We start from the raw sequence: 26,715 nt of genomic DNA, 5'->3' as shown, positions 1-26,715 counted from the left end.
GGCTACTGTTTTTTTTCATCACATTTCATAACCATCATCGCGCATAAAGCATCTCAGACGCTATTCTTATCTCCGCCTCCATCGTGCTTGAGTGTCTCCGCCTCTCGGCCGAGAGCGGTCCAGGTACGTGCGACGGACATAACAAACTCCAGAAAACCAGTATAAAATCGACGGGTTTCTCTGTTAAATTGAGTTCAGATAATGACAGCACTCTCTTCTTTTGATCTTCTCTTGCTGTGCTCGCCACTTTGGCTTTTGTTCTACACACCACAACACCCATAGCCATGAAAGTCCTCATCAGCGGCGCAGGCATATCCGGCACTGCCCTAGCCTTTTGGCTCTCCAAGCTTGACTTTGACGTCACTGTCGTAGAGCGCTTCCCCTCTCTCCGAACCAATGGCCTTCAACTTGACCTCCGCGGCCACGGTATCGAGGTCTTGCGCCTGATGGGTCTCGACGCCGCCTTTAAGGAAAAGGCCGCTCCTGAGCAAGGCCTGCAGTTTGTCGACAGTGCGGGCAGACGTCTCGCCTACCTGGCTGCAAATACCTCTGGAACAGGCAAGCAGAATTTTACTAGCGAGTACGAAATCATGCGCGGCGACCTGTGCCAACTCTTTCACGATGCGTCATTGAAACGTGGCAAAGTCAAGTACATGTTTGACATGACTATCAAAGAGTTGCAGGAGAACCAAGACGATGTGATTGTCACGTTCTCCGATGGCCAGGTTGAAACGTTTAATCTCATCGTTGGCGGTGATGGGCAGTGGTCACGCACACGACGCATGATGCTCGGTAGCACCGCCTCGCCTGACCCGGCCTTGCACCTGCTCCCCGGCATGTACGCCGGCTACTTTACCACGCCTATCCCCATGCGCGACAACGAGGGCTTCGACTCGACCGTCTACCTAGCCTCTCGCCGGCGCAGCGTCATGACACGCCGCAGCGACCCGCGCTTCCTGCAGGTGTACATGGCGTGCAGCTCCGACGCCTCCTCTGGTATCCAGACGGCGCGCCGCGGCGACACACAGCAAGAAAAGGCGGCCTTTTACGAGAGCTACCGCGGCGCCGGATGGCGCGTGCCGGAGCTCGTTGACGGCCTCGAGGCGTCTGATGACTTTTACTGCGAGCGCATCGGGCTCGTCAAGCTAGACGCGTGGCACAAGGGTCGCGTCGTGCTCGTCGGCGACGCGGCGTACTGCCCCTCGGTGCTGACGGGCATGGGGACGACGTGCGGCATTGTCGGGGCGTACGTGCTCGCGGGGGAGCTGAGCCGGCTAGGCGGCGGCGGCGGCGGCGACGACGAAGCTCCGACGCATTCTACACTGCAGGATGCGCTGGCGGCGTACGACGCGCGGTTTCGGGCTTTTATGGATCAGGTCCAAGACGGCGTTGGCGAGGAGTCCATGTTCACCAAGTTATTGATGCCTTCATCGGCGTTTGGGATTTCCGTGTTGAACTTTTGCCTGAGAGCAATGACGTTTCTCGGCATTCGTCTGTCGTCCAGCTCGTTGATGAAGGAGTCTGTAAAGAACTGGGACCTACCACAGTACAAATCACTTATTGAGAAGGTTTGAGTACTTGTTTGACAAAGTGTCCGTCGTTGAGTCCTGGATTGTAAAGACATGCAAATTCCCCTCATCCGAGAAAGAAGAAAAAGGGTACTGTATTCTAGCTATGTACAACTAGTCACTCTCCTCATAAACCTTATACGAGATGGGAAAAGTCACACATGATGCATGCGACTGCAGACATTATCTACATCGGTATGTCCACCTCGCCAGTATAATTGAATGATCGGGGGTTTTGGTATGAACCGGACTCTTATGCCTATTATACTCTAACTACTGGGGTCTCATTGACCTGGGCTTCTCATACCATGCATTATAATTATTCTTGCAAAATGCTGCTCGTTTCTGGGGAAGTCGGGGCATTGTCTGCACGCCTATCCCCATGTGCGAGAATGGGGGCTTCGACTCGACCGTCTACCTAGCCTCCACTCGCAAAACAAACACAGCCGTATATGGCAGCGGCGACATGACCGCTATATATATTGTGATTATTTCAAATCTGCAGACCAAATTGCCGCCTCTCGCGACGACGACATGACCTAGTTGCCGCTGCGCATCCTAGCTAGAATCATGGTTTGCATTATAGATACTAATTGTTTTAGATGTGTAAAAGACAATGACGACATGACCTAGTTGCCGCTGCGCATCTTGGTTAGAATCATAACCTGCTGTATAGATACTAATTGATTTGAATTTGTCAAGAACAATGGCGACATGGCCGAGCATCCTAGCTACAAGCCTTGCTTGACACGCGCGTGACAAAAAGATTAGCCTATAATGAGAGTACTGAAGGTTAGCTGCCTGTATTTAAATAATTCTAAATAAACCCTAGAAAATGCCTATCTAGATAAAATGAAGACTAAATTAAATCTTAGTGCTTAAATTATCTCTTATACCTTTCATTATCTAATTTTTATTTTTTAATATTTTCTATTACTTTCTATTCTATGCACCTCTCGTGAAGTATAATGCGGACGCCTGCGATACTGGGCTAGTTTTTTTGTCACCCCTTGCGTACTTTATAGACACTAATTGTTTTAAGATTGTTAAGGACAATGGCGACATGGCCGAGCATCCTAGCTACAATTAATCCTTGCTTGCCACGCTGGTGACAAAAAAAAAGGACTATAATGAGAGTACTGAAGGTTAGCTGCCTGTATTTGAATAATTCGTAATAAACCCTAGAAAAAGCCTATCTAGTGAAAACGAGGACGAAATTAAATTTTAGTGCCTAAATTATCTCTTATACGTTTTATTCAAAACCCCTTTCCTTTTTAAAAACTCATTCTATTATTTTCTATTCTATGCACCTTTCGTTTAAGTAAGATGCGGACGCCTGCGAGAATGGGCCAGCTTTTTTGTCACCCCCCTTGCGTGCTTTATAGACACTAATTGTTTTGAGATTGTTAAGGACAATGGCGACATGGCCGAGTGGTTATGGCGGTCGGTTCAAGATTTTGCATCTTGCCCATTTGATGGGTTTTATTCGACTGACGAGAGTCTCGAGGGTTCGAGTCCCTCTGTCGTCAAAGATATGGCCTTGCGGGTCAAGCTTTTTTTTTTTCTTTTTTCTCCGTCTGGGAGTGGTTCGTCAAGCAGGGTGGGTCGGGCGGACTTGGCCGTAATGAAGGTGAAAATCGCCAGGCGTTCCTTTTTATTATCTTTATCACTTTTTAGTCTACGATTCTAATATAACGTCAATACCTTCCCTACTGCGGCTGCCCCCCCCTTCTGGTGTCAAGTGACCATACTAAGCCTCCGTCTATCTCTTAATGCAGCCATAGATTCCGTGCTGGTTTAAATGCAACTGCCAAGCCAGTCTGGGACTCTGTTTGGTGGTGCCTTGGTGAGTCTGCGTTAATCTTGCGGGTTTCACAAGCTTCTTTTCCCTCGTATGATTGACACTGGGTGGGAGAAAAGAAAGAAAGAAAAGAAAGCGTGTTATAAGTGCTGTATCTTGCGGCTCAGTATACAAGCTTATAAAGTTAAATGGGCAACAAAGTGCATTTTCATTTTTCTTTTGCTAGCCTCGTCCACATGCCAACTCACGAGCAACCTGTTAAAAAGTATATCAAGTAAGTCTTTCCGCAAGACAATCGAAAGCAGGTCAACGAAACGCACTTGGCACGCACATTCCAAATTTAAATTTACACCGTCTCGAAAAGTTCGAAACCGTGTCCAGTATCCGCCAATTTCGCCGCCAGGCCTTCTATTGCGGCCTCGCGCTCTTCCGCGATAGCTCCCCGGGGGCCACCCTCCAAGCCAACCACCGTTGCGCTCTCACCGTGTATGGAAAGTTGTAATTACAAAAATAAGATTCTTGACTCCTTTTGATCGACATTTGGCATTCACTCTCGCCCTTTTCGACTTCCAGCTCGGCCTAGATCATCTTCCTGCTAGTGTTACGCAGTGCCATTTGTTGAGGTGAAGCTAGACAGGTGGTGACGGCTGCGGGCTTGCCAGGCGCAGCCATTGCTCTTGTGACCTGATAATCACTCCGCGTCGACAAAAGGATGGACATAAATTCAGGCTGCATAAGATGAGATAGACACACGTGACTCAATCGACTAACTGGGCTCCTTCCGTCAAGCATTGGGTACGTTTCAACCAACACATACAATTCCTCTATGAGCATTCGCCATCTTATTGCCCCTCCCCCCAGAAAACTGCCCTGAGACTAATCCGTACATGCAGGACATTTGACGTTACACGCCATGATACCAAATATATCCGCTCTTTCCCAGTTCCAAATTGAAAACTTCTTCCTTGCAAACCCTTCTGTAACTCAGGAGGCATGCAACGAAGAAGCTAAACGAAGAGCTGGCTGTGCCGTGACCCCAACTCTTAGCCAGAGCGGAGTCAGCTACACCGTCCGGGGCGGGCCGCTAATTGTGCAGTTTCGCGCCCCAAACTCCAATCTGGACATAAAGCTTCTAAAAAGCATCGAGCAGGCATACATTGGCTTTGTGCCTCGCCATGAGTATCGAGGTAGGCTTGGTGATGTGCTAGTCTACGTAATGAGTGATATTGGTGGCGTCTGCATGTACCTTGCTCGAGCTGAGTTGCAAAACAACAACTACAAACTAGTTACTTCGTGTCAGGCTTGATGACTATGCAAAGTATGCCTCTTGCGTTTAAAAGATGCATAAAGCGCGAATCTGACTTTCTCCAGATTCTTTGCCTCTGTGTACCAAAACATACCAATTGACATGAAAATTCCATGTCCCACACACATGCTGAACAAGTACACCTCGCAGCTCCTGCGTCTCCGCCTGGCAATGCCATCCCATTTCCACGCCCATCTCGACAAACCCATCCCCGAGCTCCCCTCTCTCTTCAACACCAGATGGCCTCTTGTGCCCAACCACATTGACCTGTTCGAGAACAATATCCACGTCGATTCCGGCACGGGCCGGCTCACGGGCATTTGTGACTGGCATGGCGCCGAGGTGAGCCCCTTTGGCACGGCGCTGGGATGGGTCGAGGTTGCGCTCGGCACACTCACCTCCAACGGTGACCTTTGGCGCTACCACTCGGCGCATGAGGAGCTGAGAGCGCATTTCTGGACACTCTTCTACGGCTACTGCGGGGGGCTGCAGGCGGCGGACAGGCGGTGTCTGGAGACTGCGAGGCTCGTGGGTCTCTTTCTGACACATGGATTGCAGGGAAATGAGCCAGCAGCCGCCGGGAGCGAGGAGCTGGGATTCCTATGGGCCGTTCTCCGGCATGGCGACCCATTGTCAGCGCATGCGACAGCACTGCGAGCCTTGAGCTGTAACGACGGTTGAGCTGATGCTTACGTCGTCCACCTCCTTTGCTCATTCTGCTTGAATCATGAAAATGGTATCTGAACTGAATAAACGCCCATCGCTATGCTCTGCGTAAATGACTCGTTATATACAGGCACCCGGCCGCGGACCGCCTAAGTAATGACGTTGATCGGCTCGTGGTAGCATTCCTCCCACTGCGTGCGGCCAAAGTACCAAAAGTCGCGCAGCTTAATAGAAATGTTCGCCGCACCGCTGTCCGCGCCGGGCTTCAGGCGCAGTACCTGCAAATGCTGGAGCAGTCTGTCCTTTTCGTCCTGCGGCGCATCGTGCTTGGCGACGCCGAGCACGGCAATCGGCCAGCTGACACCCTGCGGCATTGGCAGCTCCGCCATCGCCCTGTCGACGAGCGTCATCAGGAGGGCGCCGTAGAAGATGCGGCCCCTTTCCACCGCAAATGTCATGTCTGGGGCGGGGCTCGTGCCGGGGATCGCGGCAAACTCGATAGCCAGTACCGTGGGCAGCGACAAAATCCCATACAAGATAGAGGCGGTCTTGTACAAGTCGCCAGCCAACGGTGAGCAGGGTTCTTCGGGCTTCGCGTATGGTTCTGTCCATCTGTCCGGATCAAACGATTGCAGAAGCCAAGAGACTTCGCGCGCAATAGGCACAAAGGCGGAGGTGACGGTTGGTTCCGCCAAGCACATGGTGCGTAGTCGTGTGATTCGAACAATGTCTTGAAGAACAGAGGTTGGGCAAGGAGCGGGGTGAAAGCCGGTGTGTGAGTAGGCGGCGGATATGTCGTCGGGTGACCAGTTGGCGAGGCCATTGATCTGATTGCTGGCGGGGCTTGCTGTATTGGCCAAAGTAGAGTATCTGAAGTTGGAGTTAGCGCAGAGATACAACACGGGTGTGCTATGGGGTATCTCGTAAAAGTTACATCAAGACGTAGTGTAGGGCCATTGGCGGTATCCTCTGATCACGTTCCAGAGCAGCCCTGACGCTGAGAACTTTTTGAACGCCACCATGAAGCTTGACCAGAGCTGCAAAGCCCTCCACGTGGGATCGCCAAGCAGGATCCATGATCGAGAGCTATAGAATAAAATTAGTACCAGTGTGAACAAGCCAAGTCGTCCAAGGTTGACAAGGCCCTTACATCAATACTGAGCAGGTCGACCAGCCGACGAAGAAGTGTCTCAATCGCGGCACCGCCTGCTATTCGCGAGTTCAGATCCTTAATCACAATATCAATGTGTCGGTAGAGCAAGGACCAGAGGTGGTTGATGCCCGGAAGGTGACCTTGTCGAGGTAAGACGCCGGCCTGGGCAGAGGCGTTGACGATGCGGTCCGTCACCACCAGAGCAACAAAGCTCTCACGGGAGGTGATTTTCTCAATGTGAATATCCGGTTTGAAACTCGTCACAAAAGTACTGTCACCCGGATTGTGAAAGGCTTCCTCCTTCAACATGACAGCCCCAACTAAACGATCCACCCAACGGCATGTTGTTAGCAAATAACCTCCTCTCCGAGCGGAGCACGAAACGGCGGTTAAACGAACAATATTTGATTGCATCCATAATGTCCCAGTCGGGATGATTGGTCCTGGGTGCCAGGACGACCGATTTGGAGGACGACGCCGCGGAATTGGGCGAAGAAGCTGCGGGGGCGGTATACCCGCTGCACTGGCGCCCGGTGAGGACGCATCGCTGGCAGTAAGGCTTTCCCTCGTCGCATTTGATGCGTCGGATCCTACGTGCCGAATAAACGAATAGAAAACAGAGTTAGCACATTGTCCCGGGAGGTTGAGGCGCGGGGACGCGCACACATTGCCACGGGAGGAGAGGGGGGGGGGAGGCTTTGACATGCATACAGCGCAAAAGCGGTCTTGTCGTCGTGTTCTCTACCCCTTACGAGATAGAAGAATGCGACCGCAACACGACGGCAACCAGCTCTTGGCTGCCGCTGCGCCCGCCCTCTTCCCATGGCTAGCTAGCGCAGGCTGGGGGGTTAAACGAACCGGCAAGTAGCGCAGCCAGTTTTGCTCTTTGTGGCCCACCGTTTCTGCCGGGGCGCGCTCGACTTGAGCGGCGCCTCGTGGTCCTTTGCTCGCGCTATGGATTCGTCCTTTAGGTTGCGGACGACTGTCTTGAGATCCATGGGCCAGGTTGAAACTGGTTGATGTGGAAGAAGGAAAAAGCAAGGCGGGGCAGGCGGCAGTGGCGGGCGACGGTCGGCGGGTGAGAGTTGATGACGGGACGCGCAAAGGAAAAGGGTCCTTCTGGCTGAGGACCAGCAAAGTTGGAGGCAGAAAGCGGACAAAGCCTAGTTCGCCTCTCGTTTCTGCGCGACGTGGGGCTGCATTATCCTTTTGCTAATCGGCCATGTTGCCTTTATACCATCTAGGCAACGTCCGAACTGAGTGGTATGTGAGCGGAGAATGCCTTTTCTGTTGAATCACTGGGGCGGGCCGCTGACGGGGTGGCAAATTATGGCAATAATTCTTTGTATCTATTGTAAGCGGCTATGTACAATCAATATATAGTTCGGCTACTATCCGTAATGTCAGCCTTATAATGAACATTCGTACTTATGAGTAGTTGCTGCCCTCCTCCGCTAATCATCTAGCTATCTTGACTCGCCAGACCTGGGTCGCACCTAGTTCTGTACAACAAACTGATCTTTGTGCTCCTTGAACAGCGTCGAACTATCGAGCAGCTCTCCAGTCGCCGAGCGGTAAAAATCAATCGTGAGGTTTTGCGCATCCTGGAAGCGAATGGTCGCATAACTAAAGTCGTCGGCATACGCAAACGCCGTGTAGCTGGGCTTGCTGCCGACCGGACTGAGTCCCTCGATATTGCCCGCGCCGCCCGACACAATGTACATGGGCGCTTTGGGGTTCTTGTTACCAGCCGGATCCTGCGTATTTTTGTAGACGGGATTAAAGCGCTGCGAGTTGTGCACGTGGCCAAAGACGCCCAGATCGACGCCATATTTGTAAAACAGCGGCTCAAACGCCGCCTGGCAAGGCCCGCACTCGTCACCACCCGTTGTGTACCACGGACGGTGGCCGGCGACAACGACCCACGGGGTGACGGTACGGTCAACTGACGCCAGATCAGCCTCGAGAAATTGCAGCTGCTGCTGAGGTCCGCCGAATGGGCCGCTGTTGAGGCCAGCAGAGCCGTCGGGACCATCCGGCGCCGAAGGAAAATCAGTCTCCGTGTTGATCATGACAATGTGCGCCATGCCGTACTCAAAGGAGAACCAAAACGGCGGCTTGGCCAGCTGCTGGGCCTTGTTCGCGCTGACCTTGGCCTTGTCAGTCTTGGAGGTCGAGGCAAACGCGCTGGGCATATTGCCGTCGAATCGTGTCATGAAGTCGGTAAAGTTCTTCTGACCACTCGGGCAGAGCCAGGTGGTATGGGGGACTTCTTCGCACGAGGCTTCGTGGTTGCCAGGGCTAACAATGTACGGCTTGCGCGAGGAGACGGGGGCGAGCTGCCCATAAAACTCTTCGAGAATAGCCTGGAACGCATTCTTGCCATCGAGGAGGTTTTTGGGGCGCAGAACCCAATCATCAGCATAGGCGAGGTCGCCAGGGTGAATGATGAATTCGTAGTCGTCGGCCGTGTCAGCAAGGCGCTTAATTGTTGTGTGATTTAGCGAAGGAGGGATATTTGGGATCAAGTCGCGCTTCGCCTTGTCGTTTTGGATCGTGTAGCCGTCCTCACCGTAGACGCCCAGATCGATAATGGCATTGATAGCAAAAGGAGTCTTGTCACCTGCGGTACGAGGAGAGAGGAATTCCTCCACGGTAGAATTCGTCGACTCAATCTTGTAAAAGTACTTTGTGGCAGGAGTCAAATTGTTTAGGTAGACCGTATGGAACCATGTGCGCGACGAGGGATAGGTATCCGACTTGCTTGAGCAAGACTTTTGTGTAAGCGAGTCTGCAGAGGCGCCATAGCTGACACAGGGGCTACCTAACTGCTGGTATGTGTTCCAGCCCACAGAGATGCCTGGCAGGAAAGTATTAAACAGGGAGTCTCGCATAGATATCATTGAAATCCAAGCACTTACTGTTTGCGCCACTTACAGCGATACGGACCTGCATAGGTGTGGACAGATCCGAAGGCTTGGCTGGCAGGCTGGCGGAAGCCAAAGCCGTTGCCGAGAGAAGCGGGAGAGCCTTGGCCAATAACGAGAGCGAAGGCATGTCGAGGGAGCTTGAGCTTGGGTTGACTATCTACGGAAACTCCTACCGTGCGACGAACCGGCGTGCCTTTATATCGGATGAGCTCAAACTTTTCCCACGGGCCAGCCGCGGATGCACTACGACATGGCAGGTTAGTTTCTCAGACATGGCTTATCAAAAGTCACAACTGCGGCCCCTCCCTCGGCCTTCTAGCGGCTCAAGGAGTGTAGCCATTGTCAGGCGAGATGGTGGCACGGCCTGTGGAAAACAATAGCCCCAGCTTTTCAGCTTGGTCACCTTCTACATCGAGCAAAGCGAGGCTAGGGCGGGGCCGGTATGAATAGTACGCTCGGTGTTCCTCGTGCCGTAGCGGCGCCGCCTCGTTGGTAGGTTGGGCGGCGGAACTCCATTTATAGAATCCCGTTGGCTTGTGAATCTGCGCTGGCAGTCCAGGGTATTGGGAATCGCAGCGGGACGTTTGTAATAATGGCCTCGCTACTGGCTGACTTGTCCGATCCTGGCCGGGCACTATGTCTTTCTCGGCACGAAACTCCGCCTCGGTCCACTGCTTTGCATTGCCAGGAGAAACAGTATCGTATAGACACTGCCTGATTAGGTGACCGACATGAAATCTCGGCATATTTAATGATCAATTTATGGAGAGACACGGGAATATCGCCGATCTGTGCAGGAGAGGTGCAGAGTCCGACGAGAGTGATGAATGCATTTCGAGCGATGAGCTGCTCGCTCGCAGTGCAATGATTTCGAGTTTTCGCAATGAAGTAAAGCTTCAATTGCCTTGACGCTTTGATGGAATATGCTGGGGCAGGTTGCTCAACTGGATACTAAAGTCCAAGCGAATCGTACGTGGTGTGTGAGGTACGTAAACTTTGTTATTGGGTCAAGGCGCGAATATAGCGTGCCTACGGAGTAGTCAGCAGACAATGCCGCAGCATGGAATATTGCTAGTCCTATTGAAACCAGGACCAGGAAAATCGATGAACTAGAGCACGTCGACGCTGACTAGTAATATGCCTACTAACGTAGTTAGAGGACACATGGTGTCAGTATTAGCGCCCCAGTTGTACGACGGTACGAGTACCGAGTCTAAGCTGGTCACCCAAAAATGATTGGACGTGTCTGATGATGCGTCTGATGAATGGCTAGTATAGGGCTGGTGCCTGATCAACGTAGCTTGCAAGACGAGACCAGATCATGGCCGAAGTTGGAGATGCGCAAACACTACATGCAAGACATCTGGGACTGGTGATCCACTGTTGACAGCTGCGAGGTGACGCCTCAGGCACACAGAGTCGCCCCCCTAAAAAATCCAGAAAGTGATGAAGACATTTCGTCGGATTCAGAATCAGTTTGCGATTGTATTGATGCATTCTCGTCAATGAGCACCAGTCCTCGTGCTTTTCCACCCTTGCATTTCCTTCATCGCGCCTCATTTCCTCCACTCACTTGACTTAGCAAACGCTCCTTGACGTCAGCCAGTTAGGCACAGAAAACCACGTTCTGATTCAAAGTACACCTCGATGTGAACAGGGCATTAATCAAACAACTCTGATAGCCAAACAAGTATCAGCAAAAAATCTCACTAAATTATGCTTCCCTTCCGTTGTAATACCTCCTGCGCCGTTTCAAGCGCAATCACCTCTGGCCTTCATAAGTGGGGCCATATTTCCATTTTTGCAACACCTCAGATCGTCCTCACTACACACGGCCGACTACACTTCAACTATACACCTTCAGCATCGCTCCATTACTCGTCTTCCAAGCTCGAGATGCCTGAGAGACAAGGCAAAGATGGGCGTCGGCCAGATCGCCGCCGAGGTGGAGGAGCAGGAGCAGGAGGCCGCGGTCGCGGCAACGGTGGTTCAAGAGGATCCTTTCGAGGCAGCAGACGCGGCGGCCGTGGTGGCGGCAGTGGTAACAGCAGATCAAACCACGACAGCGATTCTCCCATGGCCATGGATATTGACGTCACGTCCACGTATACGCCGCCTCCTGCGCAGTTGGGCGGTGGTGGTGCCGATGGCTCATACAAGCCACCGCTGACAGAAGCTGTGCCCCTCGACACGCCGCGTTTCGCGGACCTCGCGGGCCAGAACCTGGTGCACCCCCAAATCATCCAGACAATCACCGAGGATCTCAAGTTTGACCACATGATGCCGGTGCAGGCCGCGACGCTGTGGGAGCTGCTGCCCCCGAAGCGCAGCGACTGCCTGGTGCAGGCCAAGACGGGCACCGGCAAGACGGTCGCCTTTTTGCTGCCGGCTCTGCAGACTATGCTAAGCAAGACGCGCGGCGCCGGCGCGGACCGCGACTCGGCTATTTCGCTCCTCGTCATCTCGCCGACCCGCGAGTTGGCCATGCAGATTGCGACAGAGGCTAACAACCTGCTGCAACGGCTTCCCAACTACCGCGTGCGCGTCGCTATTGGCGGCACCAACAAGGACCGCGAGGAGCGCCAGATCCTAGACGGCTGTGACGTGCTCATTGCCACGCCAGGCCGCCTCATTGACCACATGTCCAACGAAGACATCATCTATGCTCTGCGGTCTCTCGACACTCTCGTCCTGGACGAGGCGGACAGGCTGCTCGACATGGGCTTCATGCCCGCGCTGCGCGAAATCGTCGGCAAGCTGCCCGACCGCAAGGCGCACCCGCGCCAGGGTATGCTCTTCTCCGCCACGATTGCGCCGCACGTCAAGCAGGTTGCTGGTCTCGTCCTCGTGCCCGGCTACAAGTTCATCTCTACCATCCCCGAGGGCGAGGCCAACACACACGAGCGCGTCCCACAGCACCTCATCAAGGTCCCCAGCTTCGCTTCCGTCTCTGCCGGCATGGTGGGCGCCGTGCGCCAAGAGGCCGCCAGGGAGGCCAACTTTAAAGCCATCGTCTTTGCCCCGACGGCCGCCGCGGCCGGCCTTTACGGCCACGTGCTGTCCCAGATTCCCGGTCTGCCGCCCGTGTCGACGCTGCACAGCCGCATGACACAGAACCGCCGCACAAAGGTCACAAACGAGTTTCGCGATGCCAAGTCGGCCATTCTCACCGCGACCGACGTCATCGCCCGTGGCATGGATTTCCCCGGCGTCACCACCGTCTTCCAGGTCGGCATTCCATCGGAGAAGCAGAGCTACATCCACCGCCTCGGTCGCACTGCGCGCGCCGACGCCGAGGGCAAGGGCATATTCCTCATTGCCGAGGCCGAGGCCTTCTTCCCGCGGTGGACGCTCAAGGAGATTACCTTTGTGCCCCAAGAGGCCGATCTCTCGGCGGCGCCCGAGGTGGACCGCATCCTGGCGCAGATGGACGAGGAGGAAAAGGGCCAGATCTACAAGGCCTGGCTCGGCTACTACAACAACCACATGAAGGGCCTGCACTGGGACAAGGAGGAGCTGGTCCGGCAGGCCAACACTTATGCGCGCGAGGCCCTGGGAGCGCCCGAGACGCCGCCAATCCAGAGAAGCACCGTCAGCAAGATGGGGCTGAGAGGAGTGAGGGGACTCAACATTGTGCCAGACAGACCCAAGCCGCCAAGAGGCCAGGGAGGGCGTGGTGGCAAGTAAAAAGAAAACACGGAGAGAAGTTGGACAAAGTGAAGAGGGAGGAGCGTGTAAAATTTTACATTGGCATAGGAAAATAAAAGGAAAAATAGATTATGGGTTTTACTTTCGGTACAAGGAATATAGAAGGCACTATCAATGTAATTTAAAGAAGAATTTCCATTTCTTACTTAATCGCAAAGGATAGGAAAATTTAAAAGGGAGAATATATTTCAACTTTCGCTTTTGGTCCAAGGGAAAAAGATGACGCTATCAAAGGAAGCCAAAGAAGAATTTGAATCTTGTTATTTTTTTTTCTATTAATAACAAATATCTATGTCAGTATAAGCAGACCGAAAGGAAAGCGGACCTCAAGCCTTGCGCGGTGTAACAAAAAGTAGAGATCGCTATCGAAGTAATTTTTTTGAAATAATGTTCATCTTGTGATGCTTTCCTGTATATACACGTTTCAATGTAAACCACTCTCGCCCGTCTCGACCATGTATTTTTGACAGTTGACAAGAATGCGGACCTGCCCGCCAATCTCGTCGAGTCGACCCAGGACTTTACGGTTGCCATCGGTAAAACACAGAATCGAGTAGGGAATGCCCGTCTCATCGCAAAACTGCCTCACCATGTTCTGCACTTTACGCAGGTTATGCCTAGGCAAGCGCGGAAACAGGTGGTGGACGGCCTGAAACTGCAGGCCGCCGTGGATAAAGTCGAGCCACGCGGGGCAGTCAACGTCCATAGTGGTGCGTAGCTGGCGCTGGGGAAAGGATTCGTCCTCGCATAGGTGGGCGGTGGACATGCCCCAGTGAGACAGGGTAATTTGGACATGCAGCGGCATGGTGATGATGTGAGAGACGAGAACATAGAGGACGCGCGTGCGCCAGTCGGGCAGCGTCCGCAGCAGCAGCAGGTAGCCAAAGATGAACCAGTAGCAGGCCATAAAGGCAATCTCGGTCGGCCGGATCCACCAGGCCTTGCTGCCGCCGAGCTGCGATGACCTGAAGAGAACATGGATCCAGGAAAGCAGGTACAGGTTGAAGCGCGCAATACCCATGATGGGGTAGTATGTGTACTTTTGCCACGGGACGAGAATCTCGGCGGCACGGTCCCAGACAAAGGTGAAGTCGTAGTAGGAGGAGCGGAGTGACTTGAAAAAGGAAGGGCAGGTAGCGAATAAGGGAACGTTTTGGATATCGGGATCGTGTTCCTGAGAAGTGTTAAGAGAGAAGCGAGAGCGATATACGTTTGATGGACGTACTGGTTGGTTGGTAATGAGATGGTGGACATTGTGACTGCTCTTCCACCAGCCGATAGATAATCCGCAGCAAAAGTCGGCAATGAACATGCCAATCAGAGTATCAACCTCGAAAATCTGCGTGATTGCGCGATGTCCAGCGTCGTGGGCTGTGAACATGATTTGATGCTGCAAGCAAGCGTGTAAGCCAAAGGTGTGTTAATACAGCATAATCAGGAGACGTACCCAGAAAAATCCAAGAAACAGCGCCGAAACGAGGTAGTAGCCCTTGTGCAAGGCAAACATGGAAATGGCAAAGAGCGTCAGATAGCGTGCCATTTCTTTGCCATACTCTAGATAAGGGCACTCGTACAGTCCCTGGGCATCAATCTGCTCATGAAGCTTCATGTATTTTGCTGTAATGGCCAGCTGGACATCCTGCTCGAGCGATGGATACTCGTCCATGTCGGTCTCGCGCTGCTGCTGCATGGCCCATTCTGTGTACTGCTCGGGCGACATGTACTTGCGGCCGCGCGGCAGCAGACTGGCCGCTTCAAGCGCCTTTTCATCGACAACGACAGGAGGCGGTATCGTGGTCACAGGGGTGCCACTGGGGGACGGTCGGCGTGAGCACGAGGTCGGCTGCAGCTGGCTGCTTGTCTGTAGACAGCCGGCTCTCGGGGACTTTTCGGATAGGGCGGCCGCGCTCGGGATGCTATTATCAACGCCGACGCTATCAACGACACCCTGGTCCGAGGCATGCTTCTCTGCTAAAGCCGTATTCGCGGATGGCGCGGACTTGATCAATTGATCGCTCGATGAAGCGGCCCTGATTGGTGGTGTCATGTTAGCCCAGGGACCCGTAGGCTTCCGGCCGATCCGAAAGGCCTTCATAGTCTTAAGGGTATGAGCCGCATGATATCTAATTAGGAAAAAAGGAGGAGTCAGCCGCAGGGCACTTGTAAACTGTCATCTGCAAGTCATCGGGCTGAGATCTGGGAGGGGGGGGCTGTTGTAGATTTCCCCAATGAGATTGAGCTTAAATGCATGGTGAGTCCCTTGCTGAGACTAGAGGCTATTCCGCACTCAGAGGGCTAACACCACACAACAGAACACATCGAGGAGCAAGAGCCAATGGAATATAGAGCAGCACCAGGGACGAGAGCGGGATTATTTACAGAGTAATTTCGCTCGTCGCATCTCTGCCAATCATGTGTCGAATGGCGAGGTCGCCGCCGGGATGGATGGGCAGCCACGAGTTGAGCCGCAGCACATAGTCCTCGAAGATGACAACGGCATCGCCACTGGCGACCATGGTCTCAATGGCCGCGCGGGACAATACAGTGTCGCGTCCCATGGTGAAGGGCGTCTTTGTTTCCGAGTCGCAAACGAACGAGGTATATTCTGGCGCGGGCCAATATGGTGCTGCAATTGTCGTCGAGTCGGTTCGGGGCAGTGGAGATGGTGTTTTGGTAAAGGATTGTCGGATCGGAAAAGAAAGTAACAGAATGAAAGAAGAACGAACGACTTTCTACCATGATGAAGAAGAAGAAGAAGAGAGTGCCGGGCCAAGGCGAGAGAAACGAATGCTGTGACGGGACGGGACAGGCCAAGGCGACAGGCAACGACCCCTTGCTACGAGTGCGACTTGCCTGGGCAGGCAGGCAGACAGGCAGGCAGCATGGGCAAGCCGACACCCAGAACCGAAACTTGTTACTGTGGCTGACGAGCCACGTTCTACCAAAGATTAAATTCTATCCAATATAGTACGGAGTATGGAGTCCTTCGTACCAATCAGTCAGTCAACACCCCACGAAGTAGCCAATCTCTGCCGCCAACGACGCCTCGCAGTCCAGAAAATAGGACCGACCCAGCCATGAACCGACAAGGATGGAGTCCAAGGGTCCTGGGCCACGCAACCAGGGCACGCCGCACGCACGCCGCAGTGGACAAGATAAAAGATTGGGGCACTGCGACGGCTGAGTTGCTATCCGGGAACCAATCAAACATGACCAAAAGAAAGGGTCTTTTTGTATCTAAATAAACGCGCGTTCTTGGCTTTGAAATGTAGCTCGGCTTTGAAACGAGCAACTATTTACTGGTAAGCCGAGCTGGGACATTTTGGGACAGCTCGAAAGGTTCTTGAGAGGGACAAACAATGAATCTTGAAATGGCGCACAGAAACACTAGGGCACCACGTGGCCAGGCACTGCGATGATTGTTCTTTGATCGGCGAATTGCTTGCTTCTCCCAGATCCTCCATGACGAATAGTGACGAATATTACTCGCGTACCTGAGCTAGCCAAGTCTTTACTATGGGGGAGATCAGCATCAGCGTCGAACCTTGATTGAGATGGACAAAAGTCGGCGCGTTTTCTTATCAACTTTTTTTTTTCTCCTAGATCAAAGGATGAAAAAGTACAATCACAACATATCAGTAGTTGAAAGAGTCGAATGGAGCCCGGAAGTGGATGCGCTCTGCTTGGCTCATACACGGCTTGAAATGATGTACTACAGTGTCCCTTTCTTCTCCTGGTTGATAAAAAGGAGTTGCTAATGTTATATGTGACATGGCGAATGGGGTAGCTTGCGCTGTAGCATGGGCGTAGTGTGATTGTGTCACTTAACCGCTGCGCCTCATGGCACCAGAAAAGTAAAAAAAAAAAAAAAAGTAAAAGAGAAAAGTAGAAGAAAATCTCTCGATGCAGCGGAAAGATAAAAAGTGGCCACATCGAGACTGGCGGCTCTTGCTTGCACTGCCTTGATGTATATTTGGGTTGTTATTATTAGTGATGCTTTTCAACCGTTGAACTAAAAATGCAGCCTACCCAACTAGTTTGATCCTCTCTGTCCCGGCCCCCGCCCTCCAATTGTTTGCTTCAATAATAATAATCCCTTGACTGAACGCCTTCTCCGTGGGGCTCAAGGTCCCCTAATTTGGAGAGGGACAAAAAATATCGCCTCCAAGAGCAGGGATCTCTGCTCCCCTGACAGATTTTCCACAAGGACACAGTGCGACGTGCCACAGCTACAGTGGGCCCTGGATATTCGAAATTCAGAGCGAATCGCCACCAAAAACCCCCAGACATTACCAAGAAAATTACGCTTCAATAAATTACAATAGAGGCGCTGCTTTTGCGCCGCGCGCGCGCCTCGTTTCCAATCCTGCGAATCATTAACTACAATCACCTTCCCATTCAGTAACGCGCGTCCGAAACTGCGCCACTGCGAGCGCCGGCTTTTTTTTTTTTTTAGCTGCATACGTACTTGAACGGACTGGTCTAAATTTACTTACTGGTAGTCTTGCATCATGGCCCCGGCCTGCACGACCGCTTGTACAAATTGACTGAGCAATATAAAAGGTTGCATTCCTGCATGTTGTCAAGTCCAATACTCCGCTCGAACGCACACCTGCATATGGTGGCTCCGCATGATGCACCCGTGTCGTGGTGAGGTACCCGGACTGCAGGTACGCCATGATCCCAAGGAGATTGGCCATCTCTGTCCCGTACCAAAACTACAGCGCGGGTCTCATTACACCGGTACAGACATTTCGAATCCTGATGGATTTTGATAGCTTCGTCAAATGTGGTATTTCATTCATGGTATGCGTATGTAGTTTCTTCACTATGCCAAACAAAGCAAGCGGCCGCGACAAAGGAAAAAGAAGAAAACCCAAGATAACCCAAGTCTTTCCAGAAGATCATATAGAATCAAATGTCCGTAAATGCATGCCAATCCGTGACAATCGGCCTTGTTATTCGTTTCAAACCATCATGGTCGCTTAAGCAGCAACCGCGTTGGCAGTCGTCGCCAAGGGAGTCTTCTCGTTGATGTTGAGGCCCTCCACAGCCTTGGCCGTAGCCGCCAGCTCACCGTCGTTGCCCGCGTCAACAAACGTGTCTTCCGACTTGACCGTAGCATTGTCGCCGGCCTTGTCCTCGGCGGCAGCGGCGGCCTTCTCGTCGTCGTACCACGCAACCTTCTTGCCGCCGCGGAGGTTGCCGTTGCGGTCGTACATGCTGCGCGCGCGGATGTAGGGGTCCAGCTTCCAGTAGTTGACCGTCAGCTCCTTTGCCAGGCTGGTGCGCTCGGCGTTGCTCTCGGGGGTCGACGCCTGAACCCACTTTCTCGTGGCAGCCTCGAATCTTTTACCAATCTCCTTGCGCTCCGCCAGGAGGCGGTCGCGGGTGGCAGTGTCCTTCATAAGGTCGTTCTCGCCCTCGACTGGCTCCACATACTCGTACTCCCAGTCTAGGTCACCACCGAGCTCCTTGATCAGCCTGTCAGGGGCAATGTGGTTGGTGATGCCGTCGACACCGTCGCGGCCATTGGTGAATTTCACCTTGCTAGCGACGACGGGGTCCAGCCAGCCGTGAATAATCTTCCAGATGCTCTTGAAGACCCAGGGAGCATTGTGGACAAGGATAACACCCAGCGACTCGGGGTAATTGGCCTCAAACGACTGAATAATGTACTTGACAGGGACATAGTCCATGTTGGCCAGAGTGAAGCCACTCAAGTCAAACACCAGGCAGGCAGTCTCGATGGGAGGGTTCAGCACCATGCGACCCGTCTCGATGTTGTACACAATGAAGCGCTCAAGAGACTCATTCTTGCAATCGAATGGCTTGTGTAGACGGACGCGGACATAGCTGATGGGACGGCCCAACTTATCGGTGCCGTGGAGGAAACCCTTGCCCATTCGAAGCTGGCGCATAAAGTCATGGGCAAGGACTTTGGTGTTGGGGTCGGAGCTCTTCTCGTCACGGGCACCGCCGCCGTCACCGTGGTACATGATGTCGGAGTCGACCTTGGACTTGGACGTGCGCCAGTCCATAGCGGAAAACATCATGATGATGCCCTTGTCAACCTGCCACTTCCGGGCACGCAGGAAACGCAGGGCAAGGGCATCGGGGTGGTCGTGCTTGGAGGCCTCAAGAATCATGGCACGGGAAGAATCGGCTGAGTGCTTGCTAAGCATCTCCATGAATTGCTTGCGAAGGCCAAACTTGTCATTCTCATCGGCAGCACCAAGATCGAGGTGCTTCTCAATGAGGGCAGTGGCATTGTTGTCCTCAGTGCTGGCTTTCTTGCCGCCGCCAAAGAGGCCGAAGCGAGACTTTTGAACGGGGGCAGCAGCCTGATTGGCGCAGTTCTTGAGTGCAGCCTGAATCTCGGGGTCCTTGGACTCGTACAGATCATAGAGCTTGAAAATTGTGCCCCAGAACTTGCGAAGCGTCGTCTCCTGCTCGGTCGTCAGGTTACCGACGTTGCCCTCGGGAATGGCATTGGTAGACATGATGGTAAATTCGGTTGGTGTGATGAGTGGATATGGGTATATAATGCAAAAGTGCGCTGTCGAGAGAAGCAAAGAGCCACGATGTTGATAATTCGACAATTGGCGAAGCACCCAGTGCTACGAGTTGAAGCGTCAAGGGATGAAAAAAAAGAGACGATGAAGAAAAAGAACCCGGTGTAAGCCAAAGACAAACACAGCACAAAAGACAGGAAGTCAGTGTGCGGGGTCAAGACTAGGTAGCTTTGTGACGGTGGTAGCGTGCAAGTTGGGCCTCGTCAACCTGTTTGCGGAAGAAATTGTGCGGCAAGATGAATGGAAGAGAGAAGCAAAGAAGATAAAAACCTTGCGCTGGAGGACCAAAGAAACTTTCCGGAGAACCATTAACGGCGTCTTGGACTAGATATACCCCAAGACGGCTCACAAGGTGGGTAGACGGCGCACGGAATCGGGGGGACTGTAACGGGTTGGCTGCCGAGGCTCCAACTACAGCGAGTAGCATATGATGGGATCGTAATGGTATGGACAGGCTCCCCCAATGGCATTATTGGATTGCTGGATGCGGTCCACCGGCCGGATTGACGCCACCCAATGGGTAGAGCCTGGTTTAGCCTATATTACCAGCAACTTTTGTCTGCCTGGGAGTCGCTTGGTAATAATGCGCGGGGGAGGTCGGGGGAGTGCGGGTGCATTGTCCCTGGGTTGGGGAAGCCCCGGAGCCCCAGGAAATCCAGAACTTGCCCCAGAGCGCTGAGCACCCGCAGAGTGCCTGAGTTAACTCTGACAAGCCCAAGCAGGTCCTATGGCAAGTCCGGGATTGGCGCATCATATGAGGCTCCAGACTTGGTGGGACTTGCCTGCGGATCCCCCCATTCGCTGCTGTCACAGCGTCGAGTCCTGAGTTCCACCTGGACACTTTGGGGTAATTTGGCGCCGCACATGTAGTCGTCCATTTAAGTAACTATTCATTTGTCGACACAGCTTGACACTGCGCTGCGAGCCGTCGATCATCGCTAGGGAGGTGCGTTGACCGAGGCTCCCTGTGGAGGTCTTGTCTTGCACCCTATCGCTTAGTGGTTAGCCTCTTGTGGCGCCCCAACAAAGACCATGAAGCTGAGGTGCGCGCCGAACCTGTACGCCAACTTCGACACGCACAGGGCTGCCGCAGCGCCACAGGGGCAACGGTCTGCATATCTCAAAGATCGAAAAGCATGTGCAAGCGAGGCTCTTTCCGGCGAGTGAAATACTAGCGTTACGATTGGAAACATGAGAAGAAACATTGCGAGGTGCAAGAAGGAAGTCATACAAGATGTCGCAAACGCTTGAACAGACTTGCCAACCTACACGAGACGAGTTCTGTCCCGAGCTAAGATGTACCGATGAGATGCATGGGCACACGCAGAGTAATAGAAGTAGCCATTAACTCTATACCCACCACTACCAACACTCGACCGTTTGCTGACAGCTGGCAGCACAATGGTCAACGACGCCAACGTAAAACCTACATCGCACAATACATTCTTGTGTTGCCGCATCAAACCATCCAACTTATCGAAACACTTTGATGCTGTATTCGTCTCTGCCTGGTGCGAGAGGAGCAACTTCGGAAAATTATCTTCGTCGAGGACAAGCGCAACTAGAGGCCAGTTCGATAGCAGCATCAAGACATTCGAAAACAATCATTTCAAGCACAGCGCAACTAGTCCCGCGTCCCTTCCGATGAGTCGCTACCCCGCGTCAAGAGTACCGAGACAGTGCTGTGGGTACTCAGTAGATAAGATGGGATACATGTTACAATTCGGATGCTCCGGGGGTACAGTTGGGGGTCTTACCGCTAGGTTTCTCACCAATGCCCCTACCCACAGGGCCTGTGGACTTGAGGTAGACGTGCCAGCTGTCTGTCACCCCGGATTTTCCCTTTGTGGCAAAGGCAAAGATGCCATTGACCTTTTTTCATGGTGTCCTTTACCTCGTCCAGATTCCCTGACAGTTGCTCCTTGTTCACATCAGAGATCAGAGAGCAGCGATGCCGGAATTGTTTCTGTTGGGCATCATTCCTCCTAGCCTGTCTTCACATGCTGCATCACCAGTGTTGGCCTGCAAAGCAACAAAGTTGTAACTAAGCCGAGCCGTCCTTGCAGACACAAAGCTGAATTTATTCGCGCCACTTAAGTCAGTGGGTTCGCCCATCATTATGATGTCGTAGGAAGCTAGCCGCGGCGGGCTTGTCCATCCACAGCAGGTTTGGTTAAGACTTGCCATTGGAGACGTTTATTACTGTACCGTCTGGATGGACCGGGCTGCTGAAAACGGAGCGAGTTATGCTAAGAAACGCAAAAGAGGTATGTTCTGTGGCACCCCGTGATTGATCATGCCTGGTCAAGTCTTCTACTAATTATTAAATCACCTAGAATTTGGCTCGCAACATATACACCCTGCTGGCCATCTAATGAGCCAACTTGGAACGGTGAACATCTATAGAACCCTCATGGCAATTCAATGAGCCGAGCGAAACACCCCTCGTGCCCTCTCAACAACCCAAATCGCGCTCATAACCTCGGCAGACTGTCAAGCCATTAGGCGGCCCACGCTTGTACGGGGTTCCCCGCAAAAGCGTCTTTGGTCAACATGGATTCCCCGCAACCCAGAGTTAGCGGGCATGGCTGAACAGGATGAACAGGATTTGCTCAGGTCGCCAGCGTTCACTTTGACTGGTTCGTTTCACCGGGCCCAGCGCATCCCTGCTGTCTCCTGCAGCTCCGCCGCCTCAACATTCCCGCGTACTAGTTTTGCTAGTGCAATTTGTGCCCGTAAATATCGGCGAGTCCTGACCCCTCCATGTCCCCTTCGTCGTATGTCGTATCGCCTCCACTTGCGCCGTTTTCTTGACACGCAGGCATAATTACTGCCACTTCTTTCTTATTTATCATATCTGCGAATTGGAGGCAACCATGCAACCGAGCAAGAGGACCCCCTCCTTCCGGGGGGGGCTGAGGGGCAGATCTCTTGCCACGTTGCCACCACATCTGCCAGTGACTCGCATTTTCGAATTTCGCCATCCATTGTCGAATTGTGAGGGGCGTTCTCTTCTTGTCGTAGTCTAAAAAGGGCTAGAGATTCCCACCAGCCGCTTGCGCAGGTGCTGGCTTCTACTTGCCTTGGTCGGTTGTGCTCACTTCCTGGCTTTGCTTTACAGTTGACGGCAACAGATCGATGCTTCTTGTGTGGACACCTTGAGTCCGCAGAACACATACGGTTGTGGCGACACCAAATCAAGAAGCAAACTTATAGAAATACCTCTAGCGAGTGCCGGTGCACGAATTGAGATCACATACATGGTATGGCAACGTTCTCACGACTCGAATGCGCCTGGTTCCCGTATCCCGTTCTAGTTGACCACTGTGCGAGTTAGCACCAACAACACTGTATGCTGCGTGTTCCTATTCCCACTATGTGGTTCGCTTTTCAGTCGGCCCACGAACGTGAGCACCATCTACCACGTTCAGATCTGATCAAATTATCTCGCAATACCTTAGGCGTTCGAATGGTTCAACAACCGGTCTCGTATGGTAGCCGCATGCTGCTGTCGCGCCTCTGGAATTCCTTGAAAGTCTTTGCACATTTGACACCACTATACATTTCAATACAGCACAACCTCATTGCTAGCAATTAATTGCATACCTTGCATGCAACTCATGCTTCGCTCCAATTACTGGCTAGCCTATTCATGGCCGCTCGGCGAGCAGCTGAGATCCAGCCGCATGACTGCTTGCAGCCTTTGTCATCATCTCACGCAACGGTAAATGTGCATGCAGAAATATTGGCATTACAAAAGGCACCACATCGATACTCAGCCCATGTGGCGTTGTTGCTAGCGAGGTGCCGGTCGACGACCCGGTTCATAAAGCTGTCAACACCATACGTAGGTATCTCTTGTTCGCGGCAATCTACACCTCATGCAAGTCGTAGCTCAACGACAGAATCATGGCCAAACCACACCCACGTTTAGTTCCTATGAAGGTGCTCTGTCTTGGCTACAGCCGCACCGGAACAAGATGCAAGTCTGACTATCAAATCTCACGCTCAAACGCGGTGTTAACAACATGCAAATTGCAGCACTCACAGAGGCGCTTTCGAAACTTGGCTATATTCACACGTATCACACAATGGATGCGGCGTTTATCCGTACGCGCGATTGCCAGACCTGGCTGAAATGGCTGAAAGCGAAATACGACGGCGTTGGCCGAATACCAGGCCGCGAGGATTTTGATGTCTTGCTGGGACACTGTCAGGTGGATTTCGATTTCGTCCTCCGCTGTAGATGCTCATGCTCATGATGTCGTGTTTCAGGCCGTGTGCGATATGCCAGCTGCGTACTTTGCGGAGGAGCTTATCCAAGCGTACCCGGATGTAAAAGTGATCCTCACTATTCGAGACGTGGACAAGTGGCATCAGTGAGGAGTTGGCAGGTCCTGCTTCACATCAGGCATCAGCTTACAATGAGCACTCAGATCCGTTACCAGAACCCTTGAAGTCGTCGACAATAGCATCGTCTGGGCCGCCATTGGCCTCTTTGCCCGGCTTCTCCGCATGCCTAACCGATGGAACTGGTCAATGTTCCAGAAGCTCCACCAGGTACTCTATGATCATGACTTTCCACGCAATGGCAAAGCGAGCTTCGAAGCGCACTACGCGCGCGTGCGAGCCCTTGTGCCTGCAGAGAGGCTGCTCGAGTATCACGTCAGCGAGGGGTGGGCGCCGCTGTGTGCCTTCCTGGGCCGACCAGTACCAGAGGACAACGATACACCATTCATCAACAAGACGTCCGAGATCAACGGTAAGCTTGCAATTATGCATATGGTGAATTTGAAGTCTCAGGGCAAGAGAGTTCTCAACATCTGTGTGTTTGCAGCTCTGACGTGGACGGTAGCCCGTACATTGCTCCTTGTCATGGAACGTCATGACTTGAGCTTTCTATGATCATTTCATCACATTGGTTGTATAAATGCACATATATTTCAATTTTATCTACTTGATATATCTATGCGACAAGCACTCATTTGTTGCGTGCTGCAAGCGCCTCCTGTCGCGACGAGCTCTGGGGATCGAAAAATGGGCGCTCGCCAACGCCGACGGCGCGAATACCAAGCCGATCGCCTTGGTCCTCGTAATCAAAGGTTGCAGTGTGGAACGTGCTACGGTTGTCCCAAATAGCTATTTTTTTTTCTCCCATGTTAGCCGGTGGTCATCCACGCTCTTGTTTCTGTGCGAGTCTTTGTTCAACGTTCACGTACCGATATCGTTGGGATTCTTCCACTGCAATCGGACCTGCAAGTCGTAATTCTTGTACACGATGTCCAAAAACCAGTTCAACAGGTGAGTGCTTTCCTCTTCCGTGACGCCGTTGATGTGCTTGACGTGGCCGCCGACGGGGAAGATGCTCTTCCATCCCGTCACAGGGTTCGTGCGGACGACGGGATGAATGGCCTTGAGCTGCGTGCCAACGTTGGCAGGGTTGCCGCGCGGCTTGTCCCAGAGCTCGAAGCCGTGGGCGGCAGCCGACTTGCCGAAGCCAGGCTGCTCAAAGGTCACGCTGAGACCCTCGAGGAACTTTTGGTACGGCTCGCTGAGCTTGTCGTAGATTTCATATCCAGATGCAAACAGAGTATCTATCGCCAGTACCTTGTCAGCTTGTCTGTCTTTGAGAAGCTTCGAGATTGATAATGGGGGCGGGGGTTGCAGCACTTACCGCCGCCGGTTTTGGGAAGCTGGGCAAGGCGCAGCGAGGAGTAGTCGGCTGGGAACGGCTCGAAAGCAATGTCGCTGTGCCACTGCGCAGTGATCTGCTTCTTGCCGCTTAGCCCATCGATTGTGGGTGTCGTGTAGTACTTTTCCCTCTGCACGGAGCTGATGACGCTGATCTCGGGGTCGTCGCCCCCGAGCTCCCGGCCCGGGTTCAGCAGCGGGTGGACGTGCAAGCCCGACTCGGCCGGCCGGCCGGTTAGCCGGCCGAGCCGCTCAATAAGCTCCTTTTGCAAATCATTGGTCAAGTTGTCTTGGGCACGAAAGAAAACAACACCGCGCTCAGAGACTTTTTTTTGTTGAAAAATAGTCAGTATCAAGGAAACGACCCTTTGTGGTAGAGAGACGGTAGCGGTTTGGCTGCATCATGAATGTGGTACTTACTGGTCACTGCCAAGTCTCGAATGAGCTCGTCAGAGTTGGGAGCCTTGAGAATTTCTGCAAGATCTGCTGTGGGATACTCGCGCCCGATGCTTGGGCTGATCTCAACTGACTCAAAGTCTTTCAGTGCCCCGGTGACTTGCAGAGGCGCCGCTACTTTGCCCTTGGTCGGGACGGGTACGGCCGAGGTTGACTCAACAGCGGTAGGCGACATTGTAATTAACTGAATTGTTTGAAATTATGACTTATATCAATGGTCAAAATATTGTTTCAGAGGTCTCTATTCTTGGTGAGGGCATGGATTGTTATATAGCCAGCCTTGTGAGCATGATGGATCAGACAGTTGCCGCTTCGGCGCCGTCTGTAATTGCCAAATCCATCAACATGCTAATCAATCATGCCATATGGATCAATCATTGCACAGAATGCACAGAAGCTAGAATAGTGCAGTCTCCCCGCTCGTTGCGTGTGCATGCTTGAGCCATTGTGTGACGGGTCGCAGTGATGACGCCATACAGCTGTAGCATGTTAATGCCATATCCGCGCCGTCGGATTGGTGCGCCAATACAGTAGTATATATCGAAATCCAAATATATTGAAGATATGTCTGGGGTGAATGTCTGGGATAACCCTTGGCCATGCATGTGGTGTAGATCTTTCGATGGCTGGTCAAGGCGCAAGCTGGAGGCTTCTCGACGACATCCTCAACAGCTCCCCAAATGCAAGTCTCATTGCAAATTTTGCGTTAGCGTGAATCTATCAAGCTGGATCAATTAGCTAACATATCTATACGACGGGCCGCTCGGGTTCCGGAATGACCTCTACGGATGTTGTGATGTGCTTTAGCCAAGAATGTCGAAAAAGATGCGGGCTATCGCGGGCCTGATATCGGACGTTCCG

At 52.7% G+C, this 26,715-nt stretch overlaps 9 protein-coding genes across 9 annotated transcripts; 4 read left to right on the top strand and 5 right to left on the bottom strand.

Annotated features, from left to right (window-relative positions):
• Nucleotides 1-284: 284 nt before the first annotated feature.
• On the top strand, nucleotides 285-1,574 carry BBA_03466 (FAD binding domain protein; the record flags this gene model as incomplete). The annotated part of the gene is made up of 1 exon (XM_008598563.1): nucleotides 285-1,574. The coding sequence occupies one exon, from the start codon at nucleotides 285-287 to the stop codon at nucleotides 1,572-1,574; it is 1,290 nt and encodes a 429-aa protein (XP_008596785.1).
• A 2,970-nt stretch (nucleotides 1,575-4,544) lies between these two features.
• Nucleotides 4,545-5,356, top strand: BBA_03465 (uncharacterized protein; the record flags this gene model as incomplete). Its single annotated transcript, XM_008598562.1, has 3 exons — nucleotides 4,545-4,556; nucleotides 4,656-4,687; nucleotides 4,741-5,356. The coding sequence occupies 3 exons, from the start codon at nucleotides 4,545-4,547 to the stop codon at nucleotides 5,354-5,356; spliced, it is 660 nt and encodes a 219-aa protein (XP_008596784.1).
• Nucleotides 5,357-5,490: 134 nt separating this feature from the next.
• BBA_03464 (C6 finger domain protein) lies at nucleotides 5,491-7,492 on the bottom strand (the record flags this gene model as incomplete). Its single annotated transcript, XM_008598561.1, has 5 exons — nucleotides 5,491-6,211; nucleotides 6,276-6,427; nucleotides 6,492-6,814; nucleotides 6,894-7,084; nucleotides 7,353-7,492. The coding sequence occupies 5 exons, from the start codon at nucleotides 7,490-7,492 to the stop codon at nucleotides 5,491-5,493; spliced, it is 1,527 nt and encodes a 508-aa protein (XP_008596783.1).
• Nucleotides 7,493-7,990: 498 nt separating this feature from the next.
• On the bottom strand, nucleotides 7,991-9,551 carry BBA_03463 (acid phosphatase; the record flags this gene model as incomplete). The annotated part of the gene is made up of 2 exons (XM_008598560.1): nucleotides 7,991-9,354; nucleotides 9,416-9,551. The coding sequence occupies 2 exons, from the start codon at nucleotides 9,549-9,551 to the stop codon at nucleotides 7,991-7,993; spliced, it is 1,500 nt and encodes a 499-aa protein (XP_008596782.1).
• A 1,589-nt stretch (nucleotides 9,552-11,140) lies between these two features.
• BBA_03462 (ATP-dependent RNA helicase MSS116) lies at nucleotides 11,141-13,111 on the top strand (the record flags this gene model as incomplete). Its single annotated transcript, XM_008598559.1, has 1 exon — nucleotides 11,141-13,111. One exon carries the CDS (start codon nucleotides 11,141-11,143, stop codon nucleotides 13,109-13,111), a length of 1,971 nt encoding a protein of 656 aa, XP_008596781.1.
• A 445-nt stretch (nucleotides 13,112-13,556) lies between these two features.
• BBA_03461 (fatty acid desaturase) lies at nucleotides 13,557-15,690 on the bottom strand (the record flags this gene model as incomplete). Its single annotated transcript, XM_008598558.1, has 4 exons — nucleotides 13,557-14,306; nucleotides 14,358-14,522; nucleotides 14,580-15,255; nucleotides 15,512-15,690. The coding sequence occupies 4 exons, from the start codon at nucleotides 15,688-15,690 to the stop codon at nucleotides 13,557-13,559; spliced, it is 1,770 nt and encodes a 589-aa protein (XP_008596780.1).
• A 2,427-nt stretch (nucleotides 15,691-18,117) lies between these two features.
• On the bottom strand, nucleotides 18,118-19,635 carry BBA_03460 (phosphatidylinositol transfer protein CSR1; the record flags this gene model as incomplete). The annotated part of the gene is made up of 1 exon (XM_008598557.1): nucleotides 18,118-19,635. The coding sequence occupies one exon, from the start codon at nucleotides 19,633-19,635 to the stop codon at nucleotides 18,118-18,120; it is 1,518 nt and encodes a 505-aa protein (XP_008596779.1).
• Nucleotides 19,636-23,798: 4,163 nt separating this feature from the next.
• Nucleotides 23,799-24,612, top strand: BBA_03459 (NAD dependent epimerase/dehydratase; the record flags this gene model as incomplete). The annotated part of the gene is made up of 3 exons (XM_008598556.1): nucleotides 23,799-23,924; nucleotides 23,983-24,086; nucleotides 24,144-24,612. The coding sequence occupies 3 exons, from the start codon at nucleotides 23,799-23,801 to the stop codon at nucleotides 24,610-24,612; spliced, it is 699 nt and encodes a 232-aa protein (XP_008596778.1).
• Nucleotides 24,613-24,688: 76 nt separating this feature from the next.
• BBA_03458 (TfdA family Taurine catabolism dioxygenase TauD) lies at nucleotides 24,689-26,029 on the bottom strand (the record flags this gene model as incomplete). Its single annotated transcript, XM_008598555.1, has 4 exons — nucleotides 24,689-24,846; nucleotides 24,927-25,301; nucleotides 25,382-25,723; nucleotides 25,819-26,029. 4 exons carry the CDS (start codon nucleotides 26,027-26,029, stop codon nucleotides 24,689-24,691), a joined length of 1,086 nt encoding a protein of 361 aa, XP_008596777.1.
• Nucleotides 26,030-26,715: the final 686 nt, after the last annotated feature.

This window comes from Beauveria bassiana (genome assembly GCF_000280675.1).
Source record: "Beauveria bassiana ARSEF 2860 unplaced genomic scaffold BBA_S00007, whole genome shotgun sequence".
Lineage (NCBI taxonomy): Eukaryota > Fungi > Ascomycota > Sordariomycetes > Hypocreales > Cordycipitaceae > Beauveria > Beauveria bassiana.
The sequence above is the reverse complement of the archived record's forward strand: the minus strand, read 5'-3'. Positions and strand labels throughout refer to the sequence as shown.